Source organism: Magnolia sinica, chromosome 16 (assembly GCF_029962835.1).
Source record: "Magnolia sinica isolate HGM2019 chromosome 16, MsV1, whole genome shotgun sequence".
Taxonomy (NCBI): Eukaryota; Viridiplantae; Streptophyta; class Magnoliopsida; order Magnoliales; family Magnoliaceae; genus Magnolia; species Magnolia sinica.
In genome coordinates, this window is record NC_080588.1 from 73,612,133 (window position 1) to 73,629,975 (window position 17,843).

The 17,843-nt window shown below is 39.8% G+C and overlaps 1 protein-coding gene across 2 annotated transcripts; it reads left to right on the forward strand.

Moving 5' to 3' along the window:
* The first annotated feature begins 200 nt into the window (after window positions 1-200).
* Window positions 201-8,542, forward strand: LOC131228532 (BTB/POZ domain-containing protein At3g05675-like). Of its 2 annotated transcripts, none has more exons than XM_058224243.1 (2): window positions 201-1,439; window positions 2,796-3,056. In XM_058224243.1, the coding sequence occupies exons 1-2, from the start codon at window positions 279-281 to the stop codon at window positions 2,814-2,816; spliced, it is 1,182 nt and encodes a 393-aa protein (XP_058080226.1). In that variant the 5' UTR covers window positions 201-278; the 3' UTR covers window positions 2,817-3,056. The 2 variants fall into 2 exon arrangements, with proteins under 2 accessions (XP_058080226.1, XP_058080225.1); XM_058224242.1 differs by lacking the exon at window positions 2,796-3,056 and adding an exon at window positions 8,062-8,542 and having other exon boundaries at window positions 203-1,439.
* Window positions 8,543-17,843: the final 9,301 nt, after the last annotated feature.

Consider the following 17,843-nt stretch of genomic DNA (forward strand, 5'->3'; position numbering starts at 1 on the left):
ATACATCAAGGTGGGCCACACGGTTAGAGTAACACCCGCTACGGTTTTGACCGTGAAAATCTAACAAACAAACGATGCCTTACGTGGCTCCTATATGAGAGAAACACGTGGCACAGTCAAATACCCTACGGCGGGTTTCCGGTATCATCGTTAGGAAGCCTTATCTGCATAATTTGATTTATGACATAAATATCCCTGTGGACAGCGTCGTGGATATTCCTGGTGCTGGGGGGTTGTTTCGTCTCATCTGCTTCTTCTTCGGTTTGTGTGGGTGAGAGATGATAACAGGCATTTCCAAGAAAAGGCAACGTGTCGGAAGCAGCAGCCGCATCTCCTCTTCTTCCTCTTCCTTCCCCGACACCGACGGAACCCTAACCGAATACCCCAAACCCCCGTTACCTCTCCTCCGTTCCGTACCTGGCGGTTTCAATGATCCTCTCACCTCTGACGTCATCCTCCGCCTCCAGTTCGATTCCTCTCCCTTCGATCCCGACCCCAAACCCTCCTTCACCGATGTCGACGACCACTCCCCCATCGACCTCCATCTCCACTCCAACGCCCTTCGTCGATCCAAGTACTTCGCCGCCCTTCTTTCTGATCGCTGGCAGACCATATCAAACGGTCCAGATGATCCTGACTCGATGCTCCGTCTAAATCTTAAGATTCCTGCGTCCGTCGGCTCTATGGACCCTCATCTGACGGTTCTGCAGCTCCTCTACTCGGACGATTTCTGTGGCACCATCATCAGTGCCGCCGTTGCTTTGGCTGTCCTCCCTGTTGCGCTCCAGCTCCTATTTGATGATTGCATCCATGCCTGTGTTCAGTTCCTGGAGGCCGTTCCCTGGAGCGAGGACGAAGAAAATGCCGTTCTTGGCATAATCCCATTGCTCGGGCATAAAGAGTCTCAGGACCTGCTCGCCCGGGTCTCACCACCCGGCCGGGACTCGTCCGAAGAGATGCTTCACCGGCTCGTCATGGCCTCGATCGGGAACCACCCAAATGTGGCATCTGTGAAGGTCAAGGCTTTTGTGGCGAAAATGCTGCGGGACTTCCCGTCGAGGGACCCAGTGCGGCGGGTCTTCGATCGGGCGTTCCGGACGAGCTTGAAGACAGTGAAGGAATCACTTGAGAAGTACTCGAGCCCAGATTTCAGGGGGGATCATGATGAGACAGAGGCGATCCAGCGGTTGAATCTGCACACAGCGGTATACCATGGCAAGGATCTGTTGTGGCTCGTGGAGAGGATGATTGAACTGAGAATTGCAGATACGGCAGTGAAGGAGTGGAGTGAGCAGACAGCATTCGTGGCGGATTTGCAGAGGGCATTCCAGGATGACACTTGGAGGAATATTGCACCGGGCTTGCCAGCTCTTGTGCTCCGGTGCACAGGACGCCTTGCGGAGGCTGTTGCTGCTGGTTCAATTTTGGCTGCACGAGAGGTATATTGCTGGTGGCTTCCATGTGCTCCTTAAGTTTTCGGAAAAGAGATCACTGAATGCTATTGTTGTTACCATGAGAATCTATGCTTGTGGTTGTTTGTAGGTGCCAGGTTGATATGTCGGATGATTTTATTCCATCATACGTTTTGATTGGCTATTGGATTTTTTTTGTTCTTGTTGTTGTAGCAATTGGATGGAATTGATGCTTGCGGTTTTTGGCAATTGGGGCCTGTTTTGAGTACCACTTGGAAACTGCAATTGTAAATTTTGATTCTTTCTGCGATTTCTTTTTTTATTTTTATTTTTTCCACGGGAAAGATGACAATTGGGTTGTGCGGTTGTTGTTTTGAGATTCTGTACTTGTTCTGGCTTTTATCCTTGGGACTATTTCGATTACCACTTATGAGACATGTACTGTTTCGATTACAACTTACGAGACATGTACTGTAACTGCATTCTCCGATTCTCTGCATGATTTTTTCCCCTGAGAAAGATGATTACCGGAGTTGTTCTCTTGAGAATCAGAAGTAGTGGTGCACTATTCAACATATATAATCGATTATTATATCATATGAAAGGCACATTGACATCTTCTTCCACCCCATCACTTTCTTCTCCTTCCATATCCATAGCTCTTAACATCTGAATCTTCTTCCACGAATCTTGTATGATGGGATGAAATGAACTTTGATGGGTGAGAACTATCAGGAAGAAATCAATGCAGCTCTCCTCGCTTGGTCTTTCCTTGACATGTTACCCGTCCTCAACCAAGATCCTTAGTTGAAAGTGGTAGGAGGATATTTTAGCCATATATTCTTCTCCTATGAAAAGTAACAACTTCATTTGTGAAACACTCAGTTCTTTAGGATGAGTAGATGACTTCTAGAAATCTTCATCTATCATATATTCACTTGCTCAGGTATAGCTTAGACGGCGGTGTAATTGCCATGCATTTCATGGAATCTCCCACGAAGCTTCACCCCTGAGTTGTGTTGCCGTATGCTTTTCTGTTTAAACAGATGTGCTCCTGTTCCACACTTTCTAATGGCAGACTCCTACCTCTTTGACTAATTTCATTTGCTTATTTTACTGGGCTGGCGTTGTGGTATATATTCTACAACAATTTGACCCCATAGCTTGCAAAAGGATAGAACATCTGTTCTTCTAGTTCAATATGAAGATCAAATACCGTAGTATATTTCTACCTGTTATGGACATAATGCATTCACCCCATTTGCTTCAAGAAATTTCTGCACTTACAGGTTGATTGTCATTTGTGCCTTACATCTTCATGTTCAATAAACAACCATTTCTGCAACTTAAGAAGTAATTTGTTCACATATCTGTCTTGCACAGTGTTGGGCAATTAGGACTTAGGAGGCGACCATGAATAGAGAATGAGCATTGTTAAGATGAGTATGCAATATGCATAGATGGATTTGTGGGGAGACTAGGAAGGATAGAATAAAGAAAGTGTCACGTTCAGAAAAATCAAGAAAGAGGTCTTTGGAGTCTGAAGCAGCCTTTTATTTATTTATTTATTTCAGGGCCTGTTTATTTCACTAGTTACCACAATAATGTAAAGGAAATGTACAATGATTACAAAACCTCTTGAGTATGTTAATTAACTGGTTGTCTACAATGATAGACGGTGTTTAGGAAATTACTTTACGAGCCCGCTTGTTTCGTCGATCTTTCTAGTAATGTGAGGGAAATGTGCTATCATCACAATTTTACTACCGCCAAACCAAATACTGGAATTGTCGGTCAAATGCAAATGTATTTAGGAGACAAGTTAAGGAATTTGTAATCATTGCACTTTTTCATGTAATTACTGTGAAAATCTTAAATCCAAACAACGATATTAGTATATTTTAGTAATGATTTGACATTAAAGTAATGTAAAAATGCCATCATTATTATTTTACCGCCGATGAACCAAACATGGGAATTGGCGGTGAAATGTAGATGTTGTTGGGACATTGGTAAGGGCGTGTTTGGTCTGTGGGATTAAATGGTATAGAATTGCATTAGGTGGTATTAACACCATTATTGCACAATAATTGCATGTCTGGAAATACCATAGTATTTTGATCATCCAATCCCCATGTTTGAGATCGGATTCTTCCTTAGGCAAAACCACGGTATTAAGTAAAATCCTGTTTTTTGGACCATGGATTTGTAATCAAAAGACCAAATTTACAACCGATGTAGGTCACTTGCACACGTATACAACTCAAATGTCACGTGTGAAGGATGCATATGGATGGACTGCATGGATAAAACACGTGCATCAATGTGAGGCCCACATATGTAATAGATTTCAAAATCCACCAGAAATCCTGCATAGGACTAAATGTAATTCCATCCTACCTAATCCCATTCTTGACCATGTCTCCAAACGTCCCATGGAATTTGCACAAAACCAAATGCAATTCCATACCACTTAATCCCTCCTAAGCCCATGTACCAAATAGGCTCTAAAGTAATTTGTAATCAATGCACATTTCCTTTACCTTACTATGGTAATTAGTTAAGCAAATAGGCCCTACCTACCTTCTGACAATATTTGCATCTGACCACCAATTTTTATGTTTGGTTTATCAGTGGTAAAATTGTAATGCAGACATTTTTACATTACTGCAATGTTAAATCATCATCAAAGTATACCATTGTATTTATTTGTATTCGAGATTTTCATGGTAATGCCATGAAAAAGTGCAATAAATACAAATTTCTTTACCCATCTCCTGAATACATCTATAGTTGATTGACGATTCCTGTGTTTGGTTTGGTAGTAGTGAAATCGTAATGATGGCACTTTTCCTTTACATTACTTAGGTAATTGGCGAAACAAACAAGCCCTAAATTTTGAAGACCGAAGCAACCTTAAGAGTGCTTCAATGGGAGATAAATGGTGGAGAACCAATTGAGATGGTTTGGCCAAAACCGAACAACAGACATGACCCTCAGTAATCCTGGGTAACATGGTGAATGTAGATCCAAGTTGAAATGCCTAAACCAAGAGGATGCGAAGACAAAAATACTTGAATCAAGCACTAAGGCCTTTGAATAATTGGCAAAACAGGGTTTGTAATGCTGCCCTAAATAGGTGGGACAAGGCTACGATGATAATGAGTATGCAACCGCTTCTGCTCAGTCGGTAAGGCTACTTTGTAGAAGATCGTGTCGATTTGGTCGAAAATCAGGTGATGGTAGGAGAAGAGAAAAGTATGTTAATTTTGGGGAGGTGTTGGGATGTAAATAGACGTGTAATGTCCGGAGAAAATTCTAGGTTCAATGATACCATAAGGAATATTGTAAATATATTTTACAAGGAAAAAAAGGGGAGGAACATATAAGTACAATCCAAGGAATGAGTGGAGGCATGCAGATAAAAAAGGAAAGGAAGGTTATGGTTTGGAAGCAGTAGAATGAGCCTTGTGGCACTCTTGTGTGAGTGGCTATGGTAGTTTGGGAGGAGTCAGTTGATCTTTGAGAAAACTATCTGCAAAGTATTCCTTTGGGAATAAGGGTTGGGATATTGCTGGGCTTTCTCGAGGTTTAGGCTGACTTGCTGAGTTCCATTGGATGTTGTCCTGAGAACATATTTTGTCTTGAGAGCATACCAACCTACTCTTTGTTTCTGAGCTTTTCTAGGACGCATTGAGCGAGGGGGTTGTTATTTGTCAATGTGTTGATAAAGTGTTGCTAGGGTAGTTTGGAAGCTAGTTTTAGGACAAACCCTTGGAATGTGAAATTGGTCTTTTAGTTGATATTTATGTTAGATAAAGTGGATATGTCCCTTGAATTTGTTTGATAAAAAGATATTAATGTACAATCATCTAGTAATTTTTTCTTCAAGTTATTTTGTAGAATTCTTTAATCAGTTGGGGTTCCTCAATGTCAATGTTTTAAACATTGGGCTGGACTGTCCAGTTGAATTAGGTCAGACCAGAACTGTACACCTTTCTAGTTCGAATGCTATTGAACCCTCGAATCCTCCTAAACCTCTCAGACTGCCCAGTTTGAATATTTCAATTGTTGAACCGTATGAACCAGATGGTTGATTTCACTTGGGGCCTCTCTCTCTCTCTCTCTCCTTCCACCAATTACCACGGTAAAGGAAATGTGCATTGATTACAGATTACTTTACTTGCCTACTGACAACGTCTGCACCTAATGGCCAATTCCCATGTTTGGTTTATTGATGGTAAAACCATAATGATGACATTTTTACACTAATGTCAAATCATCACCAAAATACATTGGTGTCTTTGTTTGGATTCGAGATTATCACGGTAATGCAATGAAAAAGTGCAATGATTACAAATTCCTTTACCTGTCTCTTGAATACATCTCTACATTTGACTGACAACACACCTGATCCATAGCTCAGGTGCTAGACTGAGTGCAGATACCCTTGTTTCAATGCTGAAGTCTTGGTATTGATTCCCAAGTGGGATGTGGTGTGGCTAATAGTTGGGTGTGACTAATAATAGTGTGGTGTGTGTACAAACAATGGGATGTGTTTACTAACCAAAAAAAATAAATAAATTTGACCGACATTTGCCATATTTGGTTTGACGGTGGTAAAATTGTAATGATGACATATTTCCTTTACACTACTGGAATAATTGGTGAAACAAACAAGCCTTAAGTTGAAATAGTTTTAGAAAATAAAAAGTTCAAAAATACTTCTACCAAGTAATTACTTGATATACTATTATATCTGATTGATAATAGTTTGCAAAACATCTTCCCTTAACCCTAACATCTCAAATCAGATTTCACGTTTCCCTCATATTTAATGGACAGTTGAAATGAAAATTGTTGATGATCAGCTTTCAAACAAAAATAAAAAAATAAAATAAAATTGTGGATTATCTGTACCAACATTTGTCAGTAAATTGTGTGGATCTTAATGGTACCAACATTTGTCTATAAATCATAATGTAAGATTGTTCAAACAATCTGTTATTGAGGGTGCAACCTACCATAGTGTACAGGGTAGGTTGAGCCTAAGTATGATTGGTATACAACATCTGCTCGCCTATTAACAAATCTCTCGCCTGTCCTAAGAATATATTATAGTAGTTATATAGAGAAGTGGGAGTGGGTAGGGAGTTATTTCATTCTTTGGCAGCGCATGATGCTTGATATACGGCCATTTAGAAACTGTATATGTTGCATGTATTAACTCAAGTTACACCGTATGAATTGTGTAACCCACTGTCTCTTAGCCACACCCCAAAACTTGTATTCTTTAGGTAAATCCTAATCTTTGATTAGGAGAGATGTTTGTTGAAATAGAACCATTGGATATTTTTCAATTTTAACCGTCCAATAAATATCCACCAATCCATGAGTTAGAAAATCAAATATGAATGAATTTTGGCTCATGATACATCTAAACTTGGACCCATTATTTGAATTGTATAGTTGAAATTACTCATGTCAGTTATAAAATTCTATGTGCCTGCGTATCATCCATCACTCTGCCACAGTATAAAGTTTTTCTATTGGGAGAGACTTAGAAAACATACTTGTAGGAGTTAAAAAAATTCTAAAAGTGGAGGGATAAAAAGTAAATAAAGAGGGGAGAGGAGGGAGTGCCACACAGGAAGGAAACTGTCGGGAGGAGTTTTTATTGAGTGCATTTAAAGATTGTCGGGTCATCCCTTTGTCGATGGTGATTGGTGACCCTAGACCAGCCCAGTTATGGTGATGCTTTTGGAGTTGGAGTATGAAACTTGCATATTCTAGAATCACAGATTCAGATGAAGCTGAGGTGAGAATCTAGAAAGTGTGAAGATTCTCTGAGTTGAATATTGTTGAGATGTGCATCTCTTTGTTGAGAGTGACTTTACTATACATCTAATGGGCAGGAAAGATGAAACTGGGCCTTGGAGATTAGCATTTGCTGAGAAATATTTAGATATTTCTGATTTTCGAAAACTTGTTTCCTGTCATGTGTTTGTTAACGGCAAACATAGTAGATGAGCTTGTTGGGAATCTCCACAGAAGGGTTTTTCAAGAACATCTTTGTTACGTCTTGGGCAATCTCTGTCCCTTGGGTACATACTGTGCTGGTGCTATTGGTGCTGCTGGTGGTCAATGACAAATAGCAACACCACCACCACCAGCTTCTGCAGCAGCAGCAACATAGCCGCAGAGATCACTGGCTGCGCTGCTGGTGTTTTTGGTTGTTGTTGTCATCTATATCCAAAAAATAAAAGAAAAAAAAGTGAAAAGCAGCGGTCTTAATTTGGAAGTGTTTTTGCTTGTTTTATATGTTTTACATATCTATGCTCTCCCCTAAAAATTTTTCTGATGAGCACTGTTCATGTTCTTCCAAGTTCCAATTTTGATTATTACACATGAGCCCCACATACAAGACTTTATCTGGTTAAGATTGCTGTTTTGTTTATATGGTAAAGATATCAACAAAAGAAAATTGAATTCGTTTTAATCATTACATGCTTCTATAAATAGGGTTCAGATTAATAACATCTTCAAAATTGAAGTAAATTGCTAATTTCCCAAGTGCAAAAACTGCCTCAAACAGTGGTTGAGCTGTTTGGACATTTGGAGTTTTACAATGGGCACTCCATTCTTGCAGGTAAGATTGAAGCTCGTAAGTGTTTGGCTTCCAGTGTTGATCGTTTGCAGAGAGAAGAATGTTTCGCCTATACCTTCGGGTCAGAAACAGCTATATCAGGAATTGGAAGAGACATTCCTGAAGATAATATCCACGCTACCCATGTCGGATGCTGAGTTATTGCTGCATCACTGCCTCAGCTTTGCCACCCGCAATGTTGAAGACTGCCCACACCTTGTCTCAGCTTTCAATACGTGGTTCCGTCGGGCTACTCGACCCCCACATGATGACAGTGCCAGTTGAAGGAGACCCTGGCTGTTCGCTTGGTTATCTCGGGCCGTTGCTTTTGTGCTGCACCTGTAATATCAGATCCAGGACTATCTGTTGACTTCATGTGAACGGGCGAAAATTGTGTATACTGTAAATTTGACTGCCTTCTATATGTGCATGTATCCAACTAATGTATGTTTCTCGTCTATGAAAGCTATGCTTTTGTGATGCTTATGTTGTGTTTTCTGTTGACTAATGCCAACATAGTATAGAGTAAAAGCTTAAACGTTTTTATGCTGCTTGTTTTGACTGATGTACAGCCTACTCCATGGCTACATTTTAAGAAGTTAAAAGAATCTGGTGGTGTCACGTGCGAGCAAGTTATACAGAACTCCCATCTCTTTACATTTAGCACACGTGCACAAGTTTCTGGATCATCATCTGGGCCGTACTGTGGATGGAACCTAATCTGAAAATCATGCTGTTCATAGCCGGTAGCTGGAGGAACTCTTTTTTGCAGATGGGTGATAAGAAAAATAAGTCTAAACGATGGCTGACAGCAATGTACAAAAAATCCTGCAATCAGTGGACAGGATTATCCCAGTTTTGTAATGTTTTGTGTGGTATGGCCCATTTGCTGTAGGTTCCAGCAGATGCAAAATCTGTCCCTCCAATACCTGCTCTATGCAATGGGATGACGAGTGCTGGGCAACTAACTCAAATGAAAACATTTAACACTGGATCCTTTCCTGCATAGAATCGTTGATAATTGCTTAGAACTGAATTTTTTTTGCCCTTGACTTTTTAACTTTAACTTATCAGATTACTTTCATTGATGGATGTTTGAAAATCAATCTGAGAAGTTGACAGACATTTTTAGATGCATAGCAGCTTATAATCTTTCTCTATTTCAACTATTCCTCGGATCCAACTGCATGTGAAGATTTATTTTCAAGTTCGAGAACCAAACAATTTAACAATCTGCCATGAAAGATGAAACGGGCAACTGATTTCAGTCCTCAAATAGAAGAAGAAAAAAAAAGCTCATGGTGCTGCTTCCATTGATATATCTTCATCTCCAGCACTATAAAAACCCTTATCTGTAATCTCTATGCGTGGGCAGATGGAATAGAAGCCATGGGAAATAGAGAAAATGATGATTATTGGGATGCATTGGATCTTTGTCTTGGAAATGTTCAAGATACAGCTGCCATGCATCTCTCTCACCTCACCATATGCTCAAAGTCTCGACATGTATTGCCATTAGTCCTGAAGAAGATGCAGAAGAAACAATCTATAATAGATAGATCTCTTCATTTCTCAGAGATGACTGTTTGTCTTTAAAGGTTATTTATCAACTGCAATTGGCCTCGTTTCTGACAGTTGCTCATCTTAGGACATCATGATACACCTGGTGAGTAATCAAAATCCATTGAGGAGACTGGAATCCATTTCTTTCTGATCGGGATCATCAGGTGCTGCCATGACCACATTGTCCCCTTCGCTTTCTCACGAGAAGCGCTGAATTTTCTAGCCATTTAGGGTCACATGATGGATGGTCCATGTTAATGTATATGGTCAATATTGTAATCTGTTGATTTGAAAATTTATATTATAGTTTTGTTAAGTAATCAACATCAACAATGCTGGTAAAAAAGGAAGAAGAAACAATTGAGAGAGAGAGAGGGTGGGTGGGATGGAGGGAGGGAGATGACTCTCAAAAAAAAGAACTGCCAAGTCGCATAAACAAGTTGTGAATTGTAGGAATGTTGGTTTCCACTGTACTCCTACCCCTCATATATAAATTACAACTGAATAGACAAAAGAAGTAATGATACAGGTTTTTTTTTTTTTCTTCAATTTTCATTTCTCTAAAATTTCCAAATATACTTCATGGAGTCCTGTTTGTTGTTTGAATTTTTCTTCTTATTAAAAAGAGAGAAATAAAGAACATGAAGATGCAGAAGTGTATCTGTATTTCACCATCCTTGGATAGGCCATCTGTGGTTAGGATCTGGTAGCCACGACGATGGCCGTCTCCTCCTCATGTCCTTGTTTGGACAAGTGACAGCATCTTGTTTGGCATCCTCTCTCTCTATATGATAACCTCTTTTGGGAAGGGAAGAAAATAATTGATGAAGGAACATCCATGCTCTTTTCTTCTTGTTACCGGAGGAAGTAGTACACAGGTCTTGTAATTCTATGGAAGGGGAGAGGCGCTTGTAGCTTGTAGTTGCAGTGCATTCCCAAGAGATGAAGTCTTCTGATACTAAGATATGATTAGCGCTGTTGCATCTGTTGAAACAGGATCTAAAGCTTCTGCTCTTCTTCTCCATCTCTCTCTCTCTCTCTCTCTCTCTCTCTCTCTCAAAGTCGTCTTTTTTTCTTTTTTTTTTTCTTTTTTTTTTTTTGACTTTTAGACAAGGTATCTCATCTATCACAAGTAGCTGAATTTCAAGTGGTTTTAGTGCCGTAAAATCTCTTATTTTATTGAGTAATGCTATGGCAATTGGCTGAGTGCGATTTTCACCTACACACCCTTTGCATTTTATTGGACGGAGGCGGTGGGTGCAATATAAATACACATGCGTCCTCATGAAATTCATTGTTTATGGTTTGCAACAGATCATTGTAAGTCGTGATCCTCAAAATAAGGCTTATCTAAAACTCGAGTGGGCCACACTGTAGGAAACAGTGGAATAGGACTCTCACCATTGAAATCATCTGTCCAGGACCCACCAAAGTCTTGGTTCATCCTCCATGTACTCACTTTTATGAACGGGTTGGATGTAAAATGAACATCATAGTAGGCCTCAGTAGATTTCGACATTGGACGTCTCTGTCACCACATTTGCCTATAGCTAGGTCAAAGAGTTTTTTTATCGGCATGATTAATTTTGAGGGTTACCTTCTAAAATGGAACTCAAGTGATGGACCGATTGAATGTCACATATTCATCATGGTATGTGTTAACTTATCAAAATTTTGTTTGATTGCATTGTCCTAATAATCTATTAGTTGGATTTCTTCTGTTTATGCCTGATCTAACTGCATTAGATCCAGTGACTCAGATAATGACATGTAGTAATAAAATCTTAACAAGAGACAGAAGAAAGATTTCTTGGACTGCTCTGATGGCCGAATGAGATTAGGATGTGTAAAGTCAAGAAATGCGACTCACATAATGACATGTAGTAATAAAATCTTAACAAGAGACGGAAGAAAGATTTCTTAGACTGCTTTGACGGCCTAATGAGATTAGGATCTGTAAAGTCAAGAAATGCGCCCAATTGGCTACAACATGGACATACTTGTCACATATCTAAATCAGGTGGCATAGTTAGCTAACACGATGGCCTCATGACCAAAGTTGGGCATCGACCGACAAATAGTTGCACTGAATGTTAAGTTTGATTGGCATGCCATAGCATTTTGCATGATCCTTATGGCTGACAACATTTGAAGAGCGGAGTAATGATTAGGCTAAGTTGGCATGGCATTATGGTGCATTATTCATGTTAATGCGGAGGAGTAGATAACCATCACCAATATGTGGTAGCTCAAGAGAAATTTCTATCAACGCAATGGGGGATATAACATATGTATAATCAATGAGCAACCCATGATAAGCAATTACAATATGTGGTGTCGTTTGATATGCCACGACCGTCTTTGGGTTCATATGATTGTCTCCACATCAGCATACATGAGAAGTGTCTATAAAGATATCTTCGCGTAACTATCTTAAAAATTCTATAAATAGGAGGAAGATCGAAGAGCTCAAAACCCTTACCCAACACATCAAGTTAGATTTACAATGAAATGGTACTTATCTTTTATCTTTATTTAAATTTATCTTAACATAGGAGAGCTCATCCACGCTATTATGTGAACTGGCTTTAGCACATGAGTAGTGTAATTTTGTCCTCTATACTACCATGTTGGACCAACCTAGATTATGAGTGGTGTAATTTCCTTCTATTTATGCCAAGTGCTAGACCACTATATATTTATATAATTTCATTTGTCTATATCCGAGTCATTGGACTAAGAAAGACTTAAATCTAGAGTTTTGCCATTTACGTCACAAGCGTTGAATTGTTGAAGGATACTTCTGTAAGTTTTTATTTTTATTCATTCAACTCTTATGTTGTGTGAATTAAATTATCTTTACTATCATACTAAGAAAATTTTATTTCAGCTGAAAAGTCATCATTATATTAAAAATGATGAGCTAATTCCTTTTCAAATTGTTTGATTGCACATGCATGTGATTGAATTGAAGCCCAACTGTTTTAAATTTTGGTTATAGACAATCGCCCATAGTTTTTATCTCAGTATTTGGGGTTAAAAGTCATTCTGTTTCGATTGAGTTGTATAATGTTTTAACAGGCCTAGCACAATATGCACATATAAACTGCGAATTTTGAACCAAACACTTTTCTACGTAATGCATTGACAATGAAGTGGCTATTGGCAGTGCTCTGTGAGCCACACATCATGATGTATGTGTCCTATCCACGCCTTCCATCCATTTTCTAAACTATTGTATAATATGAGCCTAAAACTAAGGTAGATCCAAATTTGATATGGACCATACCACACAAAAGAGTGATGATTGAACACTCAACTCAACATTAAAAACTTCTTAGAAACCACAATAGTTTTGGATTAAGCTGATATTTGTGTTCTCTTCATCCAGGTGTGCGTGGCCTAATCAACATGTCGGATGACAAATAAACATTATAACGAGCCCCACGAAGTTTTTAATGGTGGGCATTCAATCACCACACTTTTTTTTTTTTTTTTTTTGATTTACTCCAGATTTGAATCTTCTTCATTTTAAGGCTCATGCTTTAAAATAGATGTACGGCTTGGATAAAACACATATATAATGTGGGGCCTACAGAACACTGTAACGTGGGGCCTACAAAACACTGTCAGTAGCCACCTCACTAATGACGCTGTTGGTACGTGCGTCAGTAAGCAATTGGGCATTCCCTAGGAAACGGATTGGCTACTCCCCCTGCCACCAGCCCCGTGGCTGGTGGTCGGTGCTCTGTGGGCGCTACATGATGTATTTGTTTCATCCTTTTTTTAAGATAATTTTAGGGCTGTATCCAAAAAATGAGAGGGATATAAATCTAGGTGCACCACACCAGAAGAAAACAATAATGATTGGATATCCACCGTTCAAAATCCTCCCAAGGCCCATTGTACTGTTTATTTGATATCTAATACGTTGATTGGTCATACATACCCAAATTAAGGGAAAAAACAAAGACCAGCTTGATCCAAAACTTTTATGGGCCCCAAAAAGTTTTTGGCAGCGAGGGACCAACCCTACCACGGACACGGTTTGGCAGCGACACTGCCACTAGCGAGTGGATAGTAGTTGTTGTTCCATGGGCCCACCATGATATATTTTATTTCTGTCGTCCATCCATTTTCCATATCATTTTAGGGCTTAAATACCAAATATGAGTCAGATAAACCTAAAGTAGGCCACCCCACATGAAAACTATCAGTAGTAATGGAATGTTCGCCATTAAAAGCCTTCTGGCCACTGTAGTGGTTATTTTACATTAAACCTGTTGATTAGGTCATACTGAGAAAAAACAAACAAATAGCAGCTTGATTTAAAGCTTTTAGCCCCGAGAAGTTTTTAACGGTTGGCGTTCAATAAAACCTCAATTCCTATGATGTGGTCTACTTGAAACTTGAATCTAACTTAATTTTGGGCTTGTACCATCAAATGATCTCGAAAATGGATTGGCAGTTTGGATGAAACACATACATCATGGTGGGGCCCACAGATCACCGACCACTTGCCATTGGCTAGCGGCAGGGTCACTAGCCAATCCGCGTCCCCCTATTACACCCTATTGAAGAGTTAGGAAAGTCCAAACAATTAAACAATTAGATTCTTGGAAGATAGCACATTCTGTTGGGAAGCGCGGAAGGTGAGCCCTCAAGATCTGACGGTCTACACGAAGTTTGGAATCCTCACAAAGCAGAAGAACGGTGCTCCAACGGCCCGCCTATTTACTACTGGAGCAGATGGAACTATTCACACCTCTGATCCTACGGTATATAGTGGCCCTGGATTGCGATCTATGGATCAGATCATCCGAAGGACAAGCTAAGATGGACAGACTACCATGCATACTATATCTCTTTGTATACTCTCAGTATTTCGTATGATTGTTGAATTGCGAGAGAGAGAATGCATCCATTTTATAGGAAAGGAGGGAGAGATCGGATGAGATAGGATGAAACCATATTATCCGGTCAAATCCCTATCTCTTATCATATTTCAAATTCAAAGTTGAATTTGAAATCTCAAACGAATGGAAAAGAAGGCCGGAGAAAGCCTGAACATGTGGGACCCACCCACTAGTGATTGCTCACCAGTGGGCCCCACTGGCCTACGTCCAACATCTCCCACTCAATCAAATTGTGGGATAAGCACAAAAGATTTGTCCATCTAACTTGCCTAATAGCAATCAAAAACCAAACATCGCGATCAAAAAAATCAAAGGCGTGGGACCAGCTGGATCACCATAATCTTCTCACAGGTGCTTAAGTACTAAGTGACCACCTGACTAGTACTCAATAACCCAAGCTTGGCAATGCCTGTCCTAGTCCGCATGACCACACCGGATGGAGTTAACTCCCGACCTGGAGTACTCGGCCAACATACGCACTTATCCAACTTATCGAGTTATTATGAAAACTTGATTTTTCATAAACTTCGAATAAAACCAATTCAAAGCAATACTTATATATGTATATGCTTTTTAAGAAAAATACTGTTTGCAAAAGTCTAATAAAAACAACTCGATACTGCCGGCAGATAAGTCTTCAAGTGCGTATTTATAGTTCTAGAAACTTGGTGTAGCTGTCACGGAATTTTTCCCACGCAGATGTGTAATTTGGAATTAATCAAGCTGCTTTCCTAGCGTAATTGAGTCTGGCCAATCAAGGATCTTTCGTCATAGTATACTAAAGTAGCAACACTCAATCTCATCCTCATATACACAAGAGGAGGGTAACTAAGGACACAAAGAGTCACCTACGAGACTGGCTACTCGCACGTTGCAATGATTGGATCGAATCAAAGCAATTTGTAGGTAATAGGTCCCAGCACGTGGCTACAATCCACGTCGTAAAGTAGACAATACTAGGTAAATGTCGGGTCTACAATATGCAGGTCATTCTACATAAGGTACGACTCATCTCATAACCTCATAACCTGGCTTTAATTTCAGGCCATAACATTGATCGCATGTAACGGAATGGTGCGATTATGTTATTCGACTTTATCAGTCTCATCTTCAATCTTTATAAGATTGTAGGCGGATACGACTCACTCATATCCTCATCCTTTATTATTTACAATAAAGGAAAGTTCATACCTCAATGTATAAACATAGCCTCAAATGTACCTCTCATGTACATTCAAGGTTGGTCAACCCGTGCGAGTGGGTGACCGGCCTGCCGACAAAAAATAGAAATCCTACATGATTTCAAGGTAAATGCTGATGATCTTCATACCTAGTTATATTAGTGTTCGATACTGAATAAAAAGGAATATAATATTCATTAATGAAAGATCAAAGGTACTACAAAACAAGTATATCAGTCAAGCTTTCCTCAATCCCATCTGCCTGACGTGAACTTGAAATAAATCTCTAGCTATAGGTTTCGTCATAGGATCAGCCATCATCTCCTTAGTAGGAATGTAGCTGAGGGCGACCTTCTTATCTCTCACTTGATCACGGACGTAATGATACTTGATCTCTATGTGCTTAGATTTCTGGTGGTGTTTAGGGTCCTTTGCAAAGTCAATGGCAGAAGTATTGTCTATCTTCAGCGATATAGGCTGATGAACACTCGGTACAACACCCAGACTCAATAGAAATCTGCGAACCCATACACACTCCTGAACTGCAGCACAACATGCAATGTACTCGGCCTCCATAGATGAAAGAGCTGTAGATGTCTGTTTCTTACTCGACCATGAGATAGTGCAGAATATACGTTTGACGGCTTGCCAATGAGACTGTCCCGGGTTACTCTGATAACGGCTGACTATGCCAACTGCATAGCTAATATTTGGTCTGGTGCAAAGCATAGCTACATTAAGCTCCCTACTGCACTTGCATAAGGTACTAAGGACATAGCCAATTTCTCGGCTTCAGTCTAGGGACACGATTTTCTGTCTAGCTTGGTAGCTTTATCCATAGGGGTTTCAACAGCTTTTGAATTTTCCATCCTGAACCGCTCTACGATCTTTTGTATATAGGTTGTTTGAGACAAGCCTAAAAATTTCTTAGGGCGATCCCTGATGATTTTTACCTCAAGAATAAAGTTGGCTTCACCGAGGTCTTTCATCTCAAAGTTCGAGAATAGCCAATCTTTAGTCGATATCAACAATTGCATATCATTACCAGCTAACAGGATATCGTCTACATATAGAGATAGTATCAGAAAAGATCTTCCAGACCGTTTCATGTATACACAATGATCTTCTTCACTCATGGTGAATCCAAAAGTGGTGATGGCCAAGTGGAACCTCATGTACCACTATCTTGAAGATTGCTTCAGCCCATAGATAGATTTTAACAACTTGCAGACTTTCTTTGGATGCTTTTTGTCTACATAACCCATGGGCTGTTGCATGTATATCTCTTCATCCAAGTCACCATTTAAGAATGCGGTCTTTACATCCATTTGATATAACTCTAAGTTTAAACTTGCGACAATGGACAAGATCATGCGGATTGAGGAGAACTTTGCAACAGGTGAAAAGGTCTCCTCGTAATCAATGTCTTCTTGTTGTGTAAAACCTTTAGCAATTAATCGTGCTTTATACTTGTCCACTGTACCATCTGCCTTTCTTTTGATCTTAAGTACCCATTTATTACCTATCGCTTTGCGATTGGAAGGCAGATCAACAAGTTCCCAGACTTTATTCTTCTCCATGGAGGCGATCTCTTCGTCCATAACATTTACCTAATCGGCCGAGTTAGAAGATAATAATGCATTCTGATATGAATCAGGTTCATCATCATCAACTGCAACGCAAGAGAATATTTGCCCCTCAATATCGAAGTATCTTCGGGGAATCAATCCTCTTTCGCTTCGACGTAACTCAGGAGCCTGCTGAGATGTCCTCCCACTGTCCTGGTGAACTATAGGAGCATTTTCATCTTGAAGAGTAGAACTCCCACTCTCCTGAAATACATCGGGTGTTTCAAAAAGTTCTATTGGAACCTTTTGCTTCATTCGGCTTGGGTATCTATCTTCAACGAAGGTCACATCTCGGGATTCTATCTCAATCCATCGTTCATGGTCCTCATAAACTAGAACGTATCCCTTTGAATGCATAGGGTACCTAATGAACACGCATTCAATGGTTTTACTATCAAGTTTACCTCTATGTTGAGTAGGTAGCAAAACATATCCCAAAGATCTCCAAGGGTGTAGGTTGGCTAAAGAATGAGGCCTCCCAGACCACATCTCATATG

Coding starts and splice junctions, on each gene's coding strand:
- LOC131228532 (XM_058224242.1), top strand. CDS start 279: ATGATAACAGGCATTTCCAAGAAAAGGCAACGTGTCGGAAGCAGCAGC. Junction 1,440..8,061: donor CAATTTTGGCTGCACGAGAG/GTATATTGCTGG, acceptor CCATTCTTGCAG/GTAAGATTGAAGCTCGTAAG.